This window comes from Pseudorasbora parva, chromosome 9, assembly GCF_024679245.1.
Source record: "Pseudorasbora parva isolate DD20220531a chromosome 9, ASM2467924v1, whole genome shotgun sequence".
Classification (NCBI taxonomy): Eukaryota; Metazoa; Chordata; class Actinopteri; order Cypriniformes; family Gobionidae; genus Pseudorasbora; species Pseudorasbora parva.
This window is the reverse complement of record NC_090180.1, coordinates 19,671,465-19,689,506: the sequence shown is the minus strand read 5'-3', so window position 1 is coordinate 19,689,506 and position 18,042 is coordinate 19,671,465. Positions and strand designations below refer to the sequence as shown.

The following is an 18,042-nucleotide window of genomic DNA, read 5'->3' as shown; positions in this document are numbered from 1 at the left end:
TAAAAATCTTTACTGTGACTTTTGAGGGAAAAATGCATCCACACTGAATAGAAGTATGAATTTCTTTATAATAAAAAATATTATCGTATTCAAACCTGTGAGTATTCGATAGATCAACCGATCAATCAAATCCAACAAATGTTTGCCATATGGGTATGGTTATGGCTTTTTTTCTATTTTTGTTAAAGATTTGAAACATAATTGGCTTGTTTTTTTTTTTACAAACAACTCTTGCAGATACACACTGAAGGTTCTGTCTGACATCGGTGAAGGGGAAATAGTCACTGACCAAATTATTATCAACTGGGTGAACAACACCTTGAAACAAGGCCATAAAGACTCGTATATTAACAGCTTTAAGGTGAATGCCATTCGACACAATGTTTTACCAGTATTCTTTTCCTACTATACCATGAACTTAATGATCTCATATTGGGATTCAAATAATATCCAACATGTCTAAGTCCGAATGAAATTGAATTATATATGATGTATTGTTTCAGGACAAATCAATCAGCACTAGCCTGCCAGTGATTGATCTGATCGACACCATCGTGCCCAAAGTCATTAAATACGAGATGGTGAAGAGCGGAGAAATGACGCCAGAGGACAAGCTAAACAATGCAAAGTAAGTTCCACCTGGGGCTCCTCATAAATTACCCTGATACGCATCTGACGCCAAATTGCCTGTTGTCTCGCCACCAGCAACCTTCTCCGTATCTCTGTTTCCCACTCACAGATACGCAATCTCGGTGGCGCGAAAAATCGGCGTCAAGGTTTACGCCCTTCCCGATGACCTTGTGGAGGTCAAACCCAAGATGGTGATGACGGTGTTTGCATGCCTTATGGGAAGGAGCTTGAAGAAAGTCGATGGATGACCTTTCTTAAGGACGTTGTAAGAAAGCACAACCATCACGTTGCACTTTTTCTTCCCCTGGATTGCCTTCTGCACCAACACATTAATGCAATTCTTGTTGTTTTTTATTAATATTTCCTCATTAATTTACCTTCTGTTTATTGCTCCGAAATACTTTACTAATCGCGTCATTTCTGCTAAATGTAGATGCAAGATCATTTAAAGATAATGTTATTTTCTTAACAATTGCGAATCCTTTAGTTCTTCATTGACTCATTTAAACTATTCTTTCAGTTGGAGACAGATTGTAAATAGCTGGATATTTTTACATTACGTAAATAAAGGTGCTCACGAGAAATATTTGAGCTGTGTAGATCTGCACATTCATTCAGTTTGTTATTTAATCAGGCTTAGATGCGGCTGGCAGCCTGTTCTGGCTTATAATCAGACGTTTTGGATGTCAGTCTAAATATTTGCTCATCCAAGGAAGCACACTGTAGAATATTTTACAGTGAATATATAGTGAGTCGAAAGCAGGAAAGATGCTACAATTGGCAGAAAAAATGATTAAACCAGCATACACATCATTGTAAGAGTGACCAGAATTGCAAACATTTTCCTGGGCTCTGTTTCCTATTTACAATTATCAATTGTCACGCCATTGTCGAATGAGTCCAGCTCACTTGAAGGGGGAGTTTCTCTCAATGTCATTGTGAAATTCCAGATGTGTTTGAGTTATTGGGAACATTTTTAGCTGAGCTGATCGTTCCCTTTTTGACAATTGTATCATCATGTAGAGGTACTCTCGGTTTCACCCAGGAAAATACAACTGGGCTCAGTGGATTCACTTAACAACGTGTCTCATTCTCTGTACAGCATTATGTACAGAGAATGTTTACAGATTTTAGTATTTTAACGAGTTTGAGGAAATATCAATATTGCTGCCCTGTTCCAGCATTAAAGGGTTTGTTCACCCAAAAATGAAATTGATGTCATTAATGACTCACCCTAATGTCGTTCCACACCCGTAAGACCTCCGTTCATCTTCAGAACACAGTTTGATATTTTATATCAAACTCCATGCCCAGAAAGCTAATAAGAACATAATCAAAGTTGTCTATATGTGACAGTTGGTTGATTAGAATCTCTTGAAGCATCGAAAATACATTTTGGTCCAAAAATATCAAAAACTATGACTTTAATCAGCATTGTCTTCTCTTCCGTGTTCCGAGTCAAACAGTCATGAATCAGTGAATCGATTAATGATTCGGATCGCCAGTATCGCCAGAAGTGTGCATAGACTGCATATGCTGTGGAACTAATATATAAAATATCTTAAACTGTTTTCCGAAAGATGAACGGAGGTCTTACGGTTGAGGAACGACATTAGGGTGAGTCATTAATACATTTCATTTTCGGGTGAACTAACCCTTTAATATGCCAATTCAAATGCTAAACTCTTGTGAAAAGGAAGTGTGCTTAATTGTACTGAATGTGCACTTGTGTACTTTAAATCTTAAAATTATTTAAAAAAAAAATGTATTTTGCAGATATATAGTACTGAAATAAAAAGCTATAATGAGAGTACACTTGCATGACTGTTTCTTAACACACTTAAAGGAAAAGTTCACCCAAAAGAAGAAAAATATATCATGATTTACCTACCTTCAAGCCATCCTAGGTGGACATGACTTTCTTCTTTCAGATGAACACAATCTGAGTTATATAAAAAAAATATCCTGGCTCTTTCGAGCTTTATAATGGCAGTGAATCGGGGAAGCTCACGCACGCAGAATCAGACCAGCTGAGGAGAGTTGTCAGTAAATGACGGCCACATAGTTCTTTCGCTAAACAAATGTATCAATGTTTCCAGCAGTTTGACCCATTGAGAGATACGTTTCAATGGTACTTATCAGAAGAAAGTGCGATGGTCGTCCCACTTTACTACCATCTGACTCAAGGGTTTTGAATGTGCTGGGACACAGTGTTTTGCAGCGTGTCTATTAATTATCGCGGCAACATTTCAGTCTTTACTTCCACATCAATATCGGAATATAACCCTCCTAAAACATCGATAAGCACATCTAGTTTTAACAACAGTAATTTGATGCGTTGTTTTCGACTTCATTCGCTAAGTAGCGCAACTCTCTAACTAACGTTAGCTGTTTGTGAAACGTCCGCTATAGTATTACACATGCAAGAGCTGAACTTACAACCTGTCGCATTCAAAATCACTACTACTGTATAAGGACCACTGGAACTTATCTCTCAATAAGTCAAACTGCTGGAAACATCAATACGTTTGTTTAGTAAAAGAACTATGCGGCCTTCATTTACTGGCAACTCTCCTCAGCTGGTCTGATTCTGCGTGCGTGAGCTTCATAGAATGTGGTGAGCTCTCAAACAATGATGTGCTGAAGCTACACAAGGACCACCCTCCTCATTTCCATGTTGCACACGGAAAAAGAAAAAGAAATTAATCAATCGATCAATAAATGTAAAAATAAATACATGAGGGAAAAATAAATGTAAAAAATAAATGAACGCATAAATATAAAAATAAAATTACAAATAAATATAAAAATAAATGTTAAATTTAATTAACAAAAAATAAAAGTTAAAAAGATATATTTTTATAAAAGCAGAAAAAAATACATTACGGGAAAGATAATACAAAATTGTATTTGATTAAAAATGAATCATATTTATTTTATCAAGTCGTTTATTCTGTTATTTATTTTCCTATTATCACATTTATTTATCTATTTATGTTTTTATTAATTTACATATGTGTATATTTATTTATTTATTAATTTATTTATTTTTAATTTGTGCAGGGTTGGTCCTCCATAATTTTGATGTGTTGACTAACATACTAAAGCACATGTAAAGTACTTAATTATAATTTAACTGCAGTGTGTTTTATATTTGATATTTTAATGAAAGTTATTATTTATTTGAAATGTACTAAATGCTAACTTCACCATTACAAATGTGTAATTACAACTATATTTAAATATATGACACACATGTTTCAATAAACTTGCATTAAAGTACATTTTTGTTTACCATAAATATTTGCCAGTACATTTAGCCGTAAACTTATTAACTCTCAAAGACAATAATATGTAATTTTAAAATGATAAATCACACTTATAGAAAGAGTACTCATGAAAATAAAACACTTAAGAATGAACTGACTACAATGTGTTTTCAGTGCACTTAACTGCATGTTATTTACAGTTGAATGAAAATAGAGTGTTTTTGATCCAGTTAAGTAGGACTGAAAGTGTTAGTTTACCCAAAAATGAAATTGATGTCATAATGACTCACCCTAGTGCCGTTCCACATCTGTAAGACCTCCGTTCATCTTCGGAACACAGTTTAAGATATTTTATATTTTAGTCTGAGAGCGTATCCAAGTGTATAACACATACTGTCAGAATAAAAACATCATCAAAGTAGTCCATATGTGACATCAGTTGGTTAATTAGAATCTCTTGAAGCATCGAAAATAGCAAAATAGCAAAAACTACGACTTTATTCAGCATTGTCTTCTCTTCCGCATTTGTTTTCAAACCTCAAATAAAGATTCAAAAGGTCATGAATCAGCGGATTGATTCATGATTCGGATCACCAATGTCACGTGATTTCAGCAGTTTGACACACGATCCGAATCATGAATCAATCCGCTGATTCATGAATGTTTGAAACTTTATTTGAGGTTTGAAAACAAACCTTTTTGAAACCTTTATTCTTGACATGGACAGTAAAGTGTGCATACACTTGGATACGCTTTTGGACTAAATATAAAATATCTTAAACTGTTTTTCCGAAGATGAACGGAGGTCTTACGGGTGTGAAACGACATTAGGGTGAGTCATTATGACATCAATTTCATTTTTGGGTTAACTAACACTTTAAGTCCTACTTAACTGGATCAAAAACACTGTATATTAACTATATCAACTGTATATTAACTGTAAATAACATGCAGTTAAGTGTCTGAAAACACATTGTAGTCAGTTCATTCTTAAGTGTTTTATTTTCATGAGTACTCTTTCTATAAGTGTGTTAAAGTGTCCTTTTTCAAAAATAAAAAAATTATCTGCGGTCTTTGAGAAGCAAATCTCAAAGCTCAGTATTCTGATAAACATAATTTTTACTACACGTACATGTCCATGTCCCAGTGACATGATATAATATAATATTATACTGTATAATACATTTACAAAATGTAGTAGTTTTCCTACATTGTGGTTGATATCACAATTAGGTAAGCATGGGGTGAATTGACGCTAGAAATTTCAAAAACGGATTAAAAATAATCCAAAATAAGATAACCATCATATATGAAAAGCTTTTAATTTAAATTTATTTTCATTTCATTAACCTTTGTTTGAATAATCAATGCTATATAATACGTTTCTGAGCTGGACAAGAGCATGGTAGTATTCAAAGTAGTTCAGATAATGCATAGCAGGAATGACACTGTAGTAACCTCGTGACATAATACCAATTTTACAGTGCATTTCTTTTTGACAACATTTCATTTTGTCATCTTCAATCTTCGTTCACTCATTACAACACTAGATAGATTAGATAAATGTCAGATTCAAAGGCCAACATGTCCACGGCTCTCGTAAATGTCACCACCCCCCAGCTACTGCAAATGACAGAGTTTGTTGTAGCGAGTGCCTTCATTTTTCCACCGTGCTCTGCAGCAGTTCAGATCTTCAGTCCTAAGTGCTTTTTACTATAATTATTTGAAAAAATATTTTGTGAGGGCGTCACTGAATATTGAATCTGAAATGTTCAAAAATATTTCAGTCTTTCAAAGCCAAGTATGACTTTCAAAATAAAATGTGCACTTAAAGTAAAAAAAAAAAATCTAAATAAAAACAAACAATTTTCAAAGGTTTTTCAAATGTTCTATTGGGGTAAATGTGCTACAGGAATGTGAAAAAGTCAGAGCAGGCAGTCCTTCATCTATGAATGTTATTAAATGCACTTACATCAAGTGTATCATATAGGTCATCATAGAAATCCAGACTTGGAGGAAGAGCCCTGTGCGCATTAACAGCGAATATTCTTCAGCACCCCAAGATCCCGTTGATTCTTGGTTTTGAAAGCCATCACAAAGTTATAAGGGGAAACAATACCCTGTCCCTGTTCATCTGTCTGTCCCATGACAATGTAGTTAAGACCTGAAAAACCAAAACAAGGGCTTGACATTAACTTTTTTGCTGACCGGCCACTGTGGCTAGTGGTTTTCCAAAGTTGCTAGCCACCCAGCATTTTCACTGGCCACAGTTTTGACATCAGTACCATAGGTAAAATTTAAGCAAACATTTAACCCAACCGCTGGGTTAAAACAACCCATACACGTGGATAAAACTTGGGTTGTTTTTAACCCAGCATTTTTTATAGTTTTTTATAATAATAATAATAATAATAATAATAATAATAATAATAATAATAATGCGTTCGATTTATATAGCGCTTTTCAAGGCACTCAAAGCGCTTTACATTGAAGAGGGGAATCTCCTCAACCACCACCAATATGCAGCACCCACCTGGATGATGCGACGGCAGCCATATTGTGCCAAAACGCTCACCACACACCAGCTTATTGTGGAGAGGAGACCGAGTGATGAAGCCAATCAGGATATGGGGATTATTAGGAGGCCATGATGGACAGAAGCCAATGGGCAAATTTGGCCCGGATGCCGGGGTACACCCTACTCTTTTTCTGAAAGATATCCTGGGATTTTAAATGACCACAGAGAGTCAGGACCTCGGTTTATTTTCTCATCCGCAAGACGGTGCTCTTTGTCAGTATAGTGTCCCCATCACTATACTGGGGTGTTAGGACCCACACAGACCACAGGGTGAGCACCCCCTGCTGGCCTCACTAACACCTCTACCAGCAGCTACCTGGTTTTCCTAGTTGGTCTCCCATCCAGGTACTGACCAGGCTCAGCCCTGCTTAGCTTCAGTGGGAAACCAATCTTGGGCTACAAGGTGATATGGCTGCTGGTTTTTATAAGGTCTACGCATGTTCATTCGAATGGGTTGTTTTCCCCCACGGAATTAACGGCTATGATGTATATCTCACGGAATTAACGGCTATGACGTTCCCAGTAATGCCGACCAAATCTATAATGTTTTTGAATTAGTAACAGAGGATTGGCCACATATTTTGAACTAGCAACTGTACATTCCAAACCCGTAGTGTAAAACATTTCAAGGGGGTGTTTAGGACATTCCTTTTCTCTTTACTTATTTATTCATTTAAGTGTAGAAGAACACAGCCATGTTAATACAAGACAAATCTATACTTTTGCCTTTGCTTTACTATAATGTGAGCCAGAGCAAATAATATTTTGTTTATTCCCTTGCTTTTCATTTCAACAGTAAAAATTCCACCGCAAATGATTCATGTTAAACCGTTCCTCTGAACTGCCAAAAACAATTCCTGCATATTTTAATGCAAATTCTTCTATGGCACATTTCTAGAAACCTCCCCCAAAACAAAACAGTTGCTTTTCAGAGTTTCTGAGCAGTGGCTTAATATTTCGACACTAAGTGAGCTGAGGTAAAGCATGGCACAATGAAGACGCATACCATCCATGTGGTTGAAGAGAATTATTATTCTAGCTGTCCATGTTTCAAGGAAACCAACTGAGAACCCTCTCCTGAGTGAGCTTAAGTTACACACCGTGACGCTGAAATGGCATATCCTGTCTGAAATATCTCAACACCACAAATGGAGCCAAAGGACTTTGGGGGAGTTCGAAATTTGCAAACTATCACCTTCCAAAATCCACCTCAATCAACTATAAACATCTGCTGGACGCGCTTGCTGCTAGCGCTGGCTGTGCTGGTTTCAATTAAAATGATTAAGGTTAGGGTTCTTTTAGATCAAGGTCAGTGTAAAGATACTCGCCTCTTCTGACCAGAGGGCATTTTTTACAGAGGATTTTGACTTTGGTGCTCATAGTCTTCCCAGCCTGTTGGATGGCTAAACTTCCTTCCTTATAAAGGTGCATGAGGGAGAAGGTGGCGAGGACGCTGTGGTCCCTCATGGCTGCTGAGATAAGGGTGGCAGTAATCACTGTGTGTGGAAAAAAAGACTGTAAATTCACAGAATCAGGGTTTCTTCTTTGAACAAATGCATAAAATTGCATGTGCATGGTAATGTATAAAGTATGTATAGTTATGCTATGCGTGCTGTGATTTTTACTGTGCTCAGCAGCTTTACTGCCACTGCAATTAAAAAAAGAGCTGAGTCTCAGTATCGGCCTGAACACATTTTCCATCTATAAGCATTATTAAAACAGAGACAGTGAATGGGAGCTTTAGTTAACTTCTAAAACCAGCACAGTGAATTATTTCTGTGAATTAAAATGCAGGACCTTCTAACCCTAATTGATGGAGTGCGCAGCTTTTCATTTCTTAAACAACCATGTAGTACAAGATCTTGACCAAAAATCGATGCACCTCTTGGTGGAAATCAATGTTGCAATGTTGTTTCCATCAAGAGGTGCATCAGTTTTTGGTCAAGATTTTGAATTGAATTCAATTCAAGAGTCCAACACTCTGTAAGGACTCCTCGAGCACATCCCAAAGACTTTCAATGAATTTAAAGTCTGGAGTCGGGATTTTTCAAGCTCCCTCCCAACAATTCTTTCACAATTTGAGCCTGATGAATCTTTGACATTGTCATCCTGGAATATGGCCATGATGGCCTAGAAATCTAGACGCACCCTAGCGGCAGCAAATCTAATCTGCCGCGAGTGTCGTCTAGCAACTCTCAATACACTTCTGAACTGTAAAAACCAAACTCTGGTCAGGCCAATCACATCGTGTATAGAGTCGGTGGGCGGGGCTTAACATAGCCCCACAGCAGAGTTGCGCTTGCGTGTTACTAGTAAACACAGAAACTGGCAAACGGGGGTGTTTCGAATCAGCTTTGACCGTGACTCTGGAAGACTTGGAGTTGAGCTTTTCTCTGAGAAAAGAACAAAGAACGGCACTGAAGTCATTCTTAAAAAGGGAAGATGTGTTCAGAGTTTTGCCGACCGGATACGGCGAAAGTTTAATCTGTCAACGAGCTCTGCTTCACGTTGTTCTGGTTGGTTGTAGCGCTATCCTATTGCGTGCAGAGGGAGTTTGAAAGACAACCGTTTATCCCGCCCCTCGGATTGAGCCCTGTCAATGGTGAGTTTCCAGACCAAACATCTTGAAGTGAGTCTGGCTTGTCAGGCTATCTTCCTACATGGTTGTTTAAGAAATGAAAAGCTACACACTCCATCAATTAGGGTTAGAAGAACTGTGTTCGAACATATAACATGCAAGAAACATCAAAATCACTGCAATAATGATACTTTTTTTTGTCAGAGCAGTGTATATTCATATTTGAATGAATAGAGGACACATACAAGTATACTACTAGTACATTTTTTTATACCTACTACATAGAGTATACTTAGATACCGAGCATTTCTATACAACATTGCTAGACTAAACAGGACAAATTTATTTTAATGCCTTTGTAAAAGTCTGATACCTGGAATTAGAAAATCAAAGAAATTCCCAGAATTCCTGATATTAATTGAGTTTGCAGAAAGCAAAAACATTTCAATTAAACAACGGCCACTTACCAAAGTTACTAGAGCAGTAATGACTTTCAATTGTTCCAGTCCTTTTGCATTTTTGCTTGCAAAGACCTTCTGAATATGTAAGGGCTTTTTGGAATAGAGAGTGAAAAGATACGTTTTAATAATGACCTTACACTTACACTAAAACACAATGTAAAACACAGCAAAAGTAGCATACATTTATTTCTGTTAAAGCACTTTAGTAACAAAATAGAAGCACATTAGTTTTCCCATGTGACCGAACTAATGTGTTCCATATGAACCAAACATAATAAATCTTCAATACATTCCAATGTCATTACCTACACAAGTTTATTCCCATAATGTACAGCAGTTTTACACCGTGCCGCTACTTGCATTTTTCATTTGAAATGAAACCTTCTGGAAAGTGGGCTGTGGACTGACCTACGGGCAGGGTGGTGGGTGGTATAGTGCTCACGGGGGTGAGAGGGGTGCTGGCTGTGCTGAGACTCCTCGTTTTAAAGCGGTAATGGCCGATGAATCCATCCGCAGTTAGACTCAGGTCTGACAGAAACATGATGAGGAGATGATTGCCATCCGAAAAAATTGGCCTACGAGACAAAATAAATAAATAATTTTTGAAATGACCATTTATCCTTTAAAATACCTCTCTAATATAAAGCTTTATCGACCATGTAGAGACACTTTATTGATGAGAAAGCATTTTTTGAGTGTGCATAAAAGAAGAAATTGCATTGAATTATAAAATGTATAGGACAAATAAGATTCTGTATTAAAGTCTAGGGGTGTGTGATATAACCAAAATCATATTTCACATTCTGAGAAATGTTATTTCATGATAACGATATGGTTAATGCAATACAGTTTTTCAGGTAAAGTAGGTTTATTTAACAAGTAGTAAGAAATTGTTCAACCAACTGTTCACATTTAGCTACTTAAGACATAACGATATACACGTACAGTATATACCTTGGCTGAATATGTTTAATTTAATGTAAGATGAATGATAAAGTTACAGTCCCTCTTAGATACTGCAGGCAGAAAACAAAAGTTAGGAAGCATCATCAGCAAAACTTAAAATGACTGAGCAATATACTGAACACAATCAAATATTGATTGTGAGCTGGTGCAAACATATACACATTTAAATGACCAGATGCTTTCTTAACTGCTGCTTTCTCACCACTGTCATTTTTTAGGTTTATTTCGTTATTGAGAGTAAAGCATGCAGCACATATTTACATATTCATCTAAACAGCACTCTTAGGACTGTGGACGGCGTTGTGGTGTTCTGAATATGTTTTTACCCCTTAGCGAAAAAATTAAAAATAACTTTTCCATTAAAATATCAGTATTGGGCGTCAGCATGCAATTATGTAGCATCAACCAATGATAAATCCATATCAGACTAAATGTAATAAAGGTCAATGTCTGTGGTGGTTTATCTGCTTAAAGAATGAATATTATATGATAAATGGTGTATTGGTGCATGTGTGATGGACTGAGGGTCTCACATGGGTGGGCTGTCTCCGCAGAACTTGCCGATTTTCCGTGAGTCATTAATTTCTCCACCATTAAACACAGCCACATGGTCATAGCGGCAGTAGCTGTCTCGCTCCAGATCAAACTTCTCAAACTTCAGCTCAATGATCTGAGAGGGGAAAGTTACTTTGCAATTTAAATTTATTCATACTCATCCTGTCAATGTGTTGTCAGTGATGCATGACTTGTAACATGATCTGAAAATTACAGAGATAAATTAACACCTGGTCTTGAGGAGCAACAATATTCCAGGAACATGACACTCCTGCTGGGTAGTCTTTATCTGGCCAGTTAGGAGTCTTAATCGTCCCAGAGGGCTTGTCTAAAAGACCCCCACAATACCGGTCACCTGCCAGGGACAATCATTGGATATCAGTCTGATGACATGGAATCAGTGCAGATGTATATGGAATATAATCTGTAGTGCATTTTCTGAAAATGTAAGTGTGCATTTACAGTATAAGAGGATTCAAAAAAATCTGAAAAAGCAAAACAAATCACAGTACTGAATTTAAATAACAGGGAAGGGCCACTTACTATATTTGGATGGTTATAAGTTGGTAGTCTTGTTACCTCTTTCATTTGGGCGAATCGCTGAATATGCAGCAAGGAAACCACTCCCAGCTGTGTTGGCGTCTGACACCATGACCACTTGCATCTTGTTTCCAGTGGTGACCAGCGCTCTGGGTTTGGCAGTACCACAGAAGCGGCCAAGACGCTGCCCGTTGATGTGGCCATTGTATACATCAACAAAATCATATCTGCAAAGACTATCACTCTCAAGATCCAGAGCCCGGAACAAGAGCGAGACGAACCTTCCCTGAGGGACCTGAAGACGGTTATATGAGAGGAGTCAACACAATCCCATGGCAATTATTTTACATTTTGTCAATTCTATACACATTTGTGCAATCTCATTCATACAATTTGCTGAATGTTACGTTTAGGGTTGGGGTTAAGGGTGCTTACTTAAAAAAATAAAGTATGTTTTCAATATGAATCAATATGCATTTTCCATACAATATAGAAATATAGAGAAACATCAACAACGAAATATAATAGTCAATTCTCAAAATCAAAATAACATGGCCGCACCTCTGTCATTTTATTAAAGATGGTTTAACAATATAGGACTGCCATTAATAATGTCCAATGTTGGGTAAGTTACTCCGAAAAAGTTATTAATTACTAATCACATCTTCAGTAGTGTATCGTAATTAGATTACTCTACAAAATACTTTCTCCACAAGTATTCAATTACTTATTATTATACTGTAAAAAATGGCCATAATTGAAAATGTTCTAGTGACTGGTCACATCTAAATTTTTCAGTTGGCCAAATTGAAATTCTGTGAATTGATACATTTTTGTGTATGTATCGAAACTGGAAAATTTAGATGTGATCAGTCACTTGAAAATGTTCAATTGGAGACCTGATTTTTTTTTTTTACATTATACTAATTACTTTCTAAATCCTATCATATATCAACCTCGACTAGTTGTTTCAAGGATATACATGAAACAGCTATTTTAATTCACTCAAATAAATAATACAAAATTGCATACATTTTTCTTATTAACTCACCCAAGTATTACAAATGTGAGAAGGATACATAAAGCATGCATTTTAAAGTTAGACTTTAAATTTTGTGTTATTTCAACTATTGTATTATATCTACATTTACATTTACATGTATGCATTTGGCAGACGCTTTTATCCAAAGCGACTTACATTGCATTCAAGGTACACATTTTTACATTATTGTAATTTCTTGCTTTCCCTGGTAATCGAGCCCATGACCTTGGTGTTGCTAGCGCCATGCTCTACTAGTTGAGCTACAGGAAAGGAAGGAAATATTTAATTGTTCTACACTCTATACACAGTAATTTCTTCAATTACATCTGACGTAACTTTAATTAAATTACAGAAGAAATAAGAGTAATCCCTTTACTCTTACCCCTAGTAACCCCTATTTTTTCAAGGGAAAAGTCATTTAATTACAGAAACAAATTACTTAGTAACTAGTTACACCCAACAATGATGATGCCACACTCAGATGGTGGTGTAATAACTTCTGCTAATTAATCAATTCAGAATCACAATTAATTTCACATTATTATAGTTAATTTAGACAACAACAAAAAAATAATAAAAAATCCAAAAGCCATTTTTATCACGTTTATATTCTGTATGCAATTGGTGGTTCATTCAGTCAAGCAGTTTTCTCCACAATATTTCTCCTAAATGCTGCTGTAACGAAGATGGCATCTGAGGACTATTAAGCTATTTTTGATTCTTGTCATTTTGGTTTGTTTGACGTTTGATTCATCAAGGGTTTCTGACTCAAGGGCTCATGTATGCATTTACGCACATGTGCACATTTCAACAGTGAAGTCCAATTTGGTTGACACTAAGGCACATTGGTGCCATATTAGCATTTCGTCCACACGGATCCGGCGTTTTGGAAGCATGAATCTGTTATTTTTTTAAATCAGGTCTCAATGTGGATAAATCTGAAAAGTACATTCTTGCGTTTTCGTGTGTACCGGCAATCCGTATATTTTGTGAAATGGTGATGTCATCACACTAGGTCTAGCACGGTGAAAGAGTTAAGGGATACAACAATGGGCACTGGGCGTGTGCACATCAATATTGCGTTACTTAATTACCATATTTGCATTATTGTAAGGCTAGGTTTAGGGTTAGGTGTAGTCGTTAATAAAACACACCTGTTAAGTAGCAAATGTATTTATTGTTCTTTTATCGTGAGATTTTGCCTCACTTCCTACCATTGCTTTATCCCATCTATCCATAACTCTTCTTCTCTTTTAGTGTATTTCTGTGGCAGAGATACAGCACCACATGCTGGCCTGGCATACACACTGCATCGTTTTGAGTCGTTTTCATTGCTATCATGTGAACGCAGATATTTCTTGAAACGACAAAAAAAAAAAAAAATTCGGATAGGGAAAGCTCTGGCTCCATGTGGACGGGGCCTAACTAGAATGAAATGAGCCAAAATATTATAGGTGAAGTGAATATCGTTGATCATCTCCTAACAAGGTCACATATTAAGTTTTGCGTATTATATGGTAAGCAAACAATCAATTCTGAGCCAAATTGTTATGGCAAGGTGAATGGGTCAGAGAACCTCTCAAAGGGCAAGGCTTGTGGGTTGCTCCCGGTCAGCAGGGGTGAGAATTTACCAGCGGTGGTCTGAGAAGGGACAAACCAAATACTGGATACTCATCAACGCACAAGGGCAATAATGAAGCTGATCCCGTCTGGTCTGAGCCAACAGAAGGCCTACTGTGGCACAAGTCACAACAAATTTTAATGATGATTATGGGGAGAATGTGCAGTTCATCGCACTCTGCTGCGAATGGGGCAGCGTAGCCGCAGACCAATTAGAGTGCCCTTGATGACCCTTGTCCACTGTCGAAAAAGCTTACAGTAGGCACTAAACCTTGGAGCAGTGGAAGAAGGTCGCCCATTCCAGTGAGTCCCATTTTATTTTACATCACGTGGACAGCTGTATATGTGTGCATCATTTAACCTGAGGAAGTAATAGCAGCAGGATGCACTGTGGGACGACGACAAGCCAGTGGAGGGAGAATTAAGCACTGGACAATGTTCTGCTAGGAAACCCTGGGTCTGGCTATTCATGTGGATGTAAATTTGACACATGCCACCTACCTAAACATTGCTGCAGACCAGTTGGTGACAATGGTGTTCCCTGGTGGAAGTATCCTCTTTCAGCAGGAAAATGCATCCTTCCACACTGAACACATTGTTCAGGAATGGTTTGAGGAACGTGATGAAGAGTTCAAGGTGTTGCCCTGATCTCCAAATTCCCCATACCTCAATGCAACTGTGCATTTGTGGGATGTTCTAGACCAACTAGTTTGATCCATGGTGGCTTCACCTTACAACCGACAGGACTTGAAGGATCTGCTGACAACATCAGCTATGGCTTTGTGCTATGGACATGAATGATACCTTAAATCGGATGACTTATTGAAGTGTTCTGCCAGTGATAGTGTTACTCTTCTAAACAAAAAGAATGACATGTTTGCCTGGTAAACAATAAAATAGACAAAAATCTATAGAATTACATTGAATAATCCCAGAATATAGATACAAATATCATAGAGGCTTGGGACACTAAGCAACCATCCAGACCACTCTGCAACTGCCTTGCAAAACCCTATATAACCAGTGTTGGGAAGGTTATAACCTAAATACATATACAATCCAAATACGTAGCGCTTTTAAGGTTCTATATAGAACCTTTTCTTCATAGAACCTTAAACACGCTACGTATTTGGAACCCCTAAAAGGTTCTCTATAGAACCCTTTTAAAGTGCCAAAATGGTTCTTTCTTGTCATTATAGAACCTTTTCAGCATAAAAGGTTATTTGAAGTTGAGTAAAGTTCTATATAGAACCCCAAATGAACCTATAAGTGTACTCAACTCCAAAGAACCTTTTATACTAAAAAAGCTTCTATAAGTGACAAGAAAGAAGGTTCTAGAACCTTTTAGGGCTTCCATATACGTAGCGCTGATAACCTTTTAAGGTTAATTTTCTTCCAAGAGTCTACATTGGAAAGTAGTGAAACTATTTCAATTACTTTATTAAAGTAATGTAACTGATTACTTTTTGAATACTTTTTTAAATTTGTAACATATTTTAACCCTGACCTCACTCGCCATGATGGCAACTCTCAGATATTTTGTAACCTAAAGCATTCTGCGGAAATTTGGTTTGATATAATAGTCAGACGTGATGTGTTGCAAATTCAAACAATATATATTTAATCAAAAGCATCAGAATAGTATTGCTTTACTAAACGACCTTTAAATTTCAGGAAGCATCGTGTAATATTCAAAAATAATACCCTACGTTATCATTAACATTTTCATAAGTAATAGTAATTTAATTACACATATTTCCTCAGCAACTGTAGTGGATTACTTTTTTTTTGTAATTAAATTTCACGTTACATGTAACTAGTTACTCCCCCCAACATTGTATAGCCTATAGCGACCAAAAAAATATGTGATAAAAACCCACTATTTTGACAGTGGGTTTTTCCTGCTATATGAAGCTTATTTGTTTGAGAGAGAGAGAGAGAGAGAGAGAGAGAGAGAGAGAGAGAGAGAGAGAGAGAGAGAGAGAGAGAGAGAGAGAGAGAGAGAGAGCATGGGAAATATTTTCTTTGACAGAAAAGACATTTAAAGATTGATATCTCCCATGCATCTGTCCTTACTGTAATTCTCCACACACATTTGTTGTTGGGTGGGTAGACACCGGGATACCCCTGACTCCCAATCAGTCCTGTGTCTCCAGTAATGTTCCCGCCACATGTAAAAACAGGTCTACAAGGAGGGAAAATGGGAAAGCACATAGTTTAGTAAACTCATAAAGACTTCAAATTAATTATGTGCTTTATTAGTAGCCTACCAAGTAAAATGAATGAACACCAGCATACTTGATATGCAATTATTCGTTATTGTAATTAATTAATAAATTCATTAATAGGTAGTACAAACCGGTCCAATTTTGGGAAGTAATATAGCCAATGTTACCAACCAAAAAGCAAAAAGTATTCAGCGTATTTTTCTTCAGTTCGATTTAAATGCTTTATTCACCCTATACAGGCATCTAAATATTTAGTTAGCAATAGATATTCCACATACCTTCGATGTCTTTGGGTAAAAATGACGCTGAACAGGAAAGCGCTCGCGATGCTCCAGATTATAATCCTCATTGTATGAGGCGCGTTTGAACAAATGTGACATTCAGAGAGAAAGAGAAGTGAAATCTCCAGAGATATTATACTGCTGACTGGCTGTCTCCTGCTCATGAATGTGCTGTTTGTTCCGCGGGAGCTGAAGGGAGCAGTTTCCCTAAATCCCTGTAAGTGAAGGCAACTCCTGTCACTTCCACGTTAAAAGTGTTGTGACTGTAGTGAAGCATGTTGCTGCTGCTGCTGTTGTAGTTTTCTTTATAAGGAGCCTTAGTATATGATTCAGTTTCTTATCAGAAATGTCGGTGTTATTGTGCTAAGCAGTTATTCTATCATATCTACGATACTTCTTTTACTTTTAAAATCCATAATAATGTGCAGCGTGTTGTTTTCCTCTGATTTACCTCATTTTACCTCACGCAGACGGAAGACCACTAGATGTCTACCTTGCACAAGATTTTATTAAACTTGATGAGTAGCCTGATTTCCTAGTGCATGGGTTTTAAAACTAGGGTCCAAGGACCCCCAGGAGTGCTTGGGGGTCCATGGATAGGATATGTTTAGAGAGAGAAAAAAAAAACATGGTTTTAAAATAAGTAAAATAAATCATACAAAAATATTAAAATAAATAAATAAATAAAACATCTAACAGTAGTGAATTACTTTTCACTTCAAGGTGACATTGTTACAGTGTAATCATATTTAAGTTCGGAGTAATATTCATTAACATTATGTACTTAAAAGTTAGGGTAGGATTAAAATTTTGCTGAGGGTTAGTTGCATGTAATTATGCATAATTCACTGTTATTACTGTGGTAAGTACATGTAATATATGTAACAAGGACACTTTAAAATTAGGTGTTATTAAACTATATTAATAATATAATTAAACTGAAAGTAAATAAAAAATAAATAAAACATTTGTTGTGGTATAAATTGGGTCTTTACATGAAAATATATATGCTAGCTGTCTTCCAAATGTAGGGATTGGAGTCTCCCGCATTAGGGTGATCAAATTTGGGGGTTCGTGGTATTTCAAAGATTGAAAACCCCTGCCGTATGTATTTTAAAAGCTGCCAAATTATGCAATGTAATGTATTAATTTGTAATGTGTAAACAGCACATCAGCAGAGCAATGGAGCACTGGTAAGGTTATAATCATGAGACCTATATGAGTCATATAATTATACACTATATTACATTTACTTTTTTACATTTACCTAATAAAATGTATTCTGGAGAAACTA

General features: G+C 36.7%; 2 protein-coding genes across 6 annotated transcripts in view; one reads left to right on the top strand and one right to left on the bottom strand.

Moving 5' to 3' along the window:
• The window catches only part of pls1 (plastin 1 (I isoform)), a 39,235-nt gene extending 36,849 nt beyond the window's left edge, over positions 1-2,386 (top strand). For all 3 annotated transcript variants that reach the window (XM_067454269.1, XM_067454271.1, XM_067454270.1), the window contains exons 14-16: positions 238-361; positions 504-628; positions 740-2,386. In XM_067454269.1, the coding sequence (XP_067310370.1) occupies positions 238-361; positions 504-628; positions 740-878 (388 nt within the window). In that variant the 3' untranslated portion in view covers positions 879-2,386. The remainder of the gene's footprint in view (positions 1-237; positions 362-503; positions 629-739) is intronic.
• A 2,808-nt stretch (positions 2,387-5,194) lies between these two features.
• Positions 5,195-16,979, bottom strand: pcolce2a (procollagen C-endopeptidase enhancer 2a). Of its 3 annotated transcripts, XR_010907713.1 has the most exons (10): positions 16,746-16,979; positions 16,316-16,424; positions 11,617-11,872; positions 11,268-11,392; positions 11,016-11,152; positions 9,925-10,091; positions 9,523-9,606; positions 7,806-7,973; positions 5,872-6,063; positions 5,195-5,612 (listed from the first exon to the last, which is right to left on the bottom strand). XR_010907713.1 is itself a non-coding variant. In XM_067453174.1 (9 exons), exons 1-9 carry the CDS (start codon positions 16,910-16,912, stop codon positions 5,933-5,935), a joined length of 1,344 nt encoding a protein of 447 aa, XP_067309275.1. In that variant the 5' UTR covers positions 16,913-16,979; the 3' UTR covers positions 5,766-5,932. The 3 variants fall into 3 exon arrangements, 2 of the variants coding, with proteins under 2 accessions (XP_067309275.1, XP_067309276.1); XM_067453174.1 differs by lacking the exon at positions 5,195-5,612 and having other exon boundaries at positions 5,766-6,063; XM_067453175.1 differs by lacking the exons at positions 5,195-5,612; positions 5,872-6,063 and adding an exon at positions 8,103-8,125 and having other exon boundaries at positions 7,921-7,973.
• Positions 16,980-18,042: the final 1,063 nt, after the last annotated feature.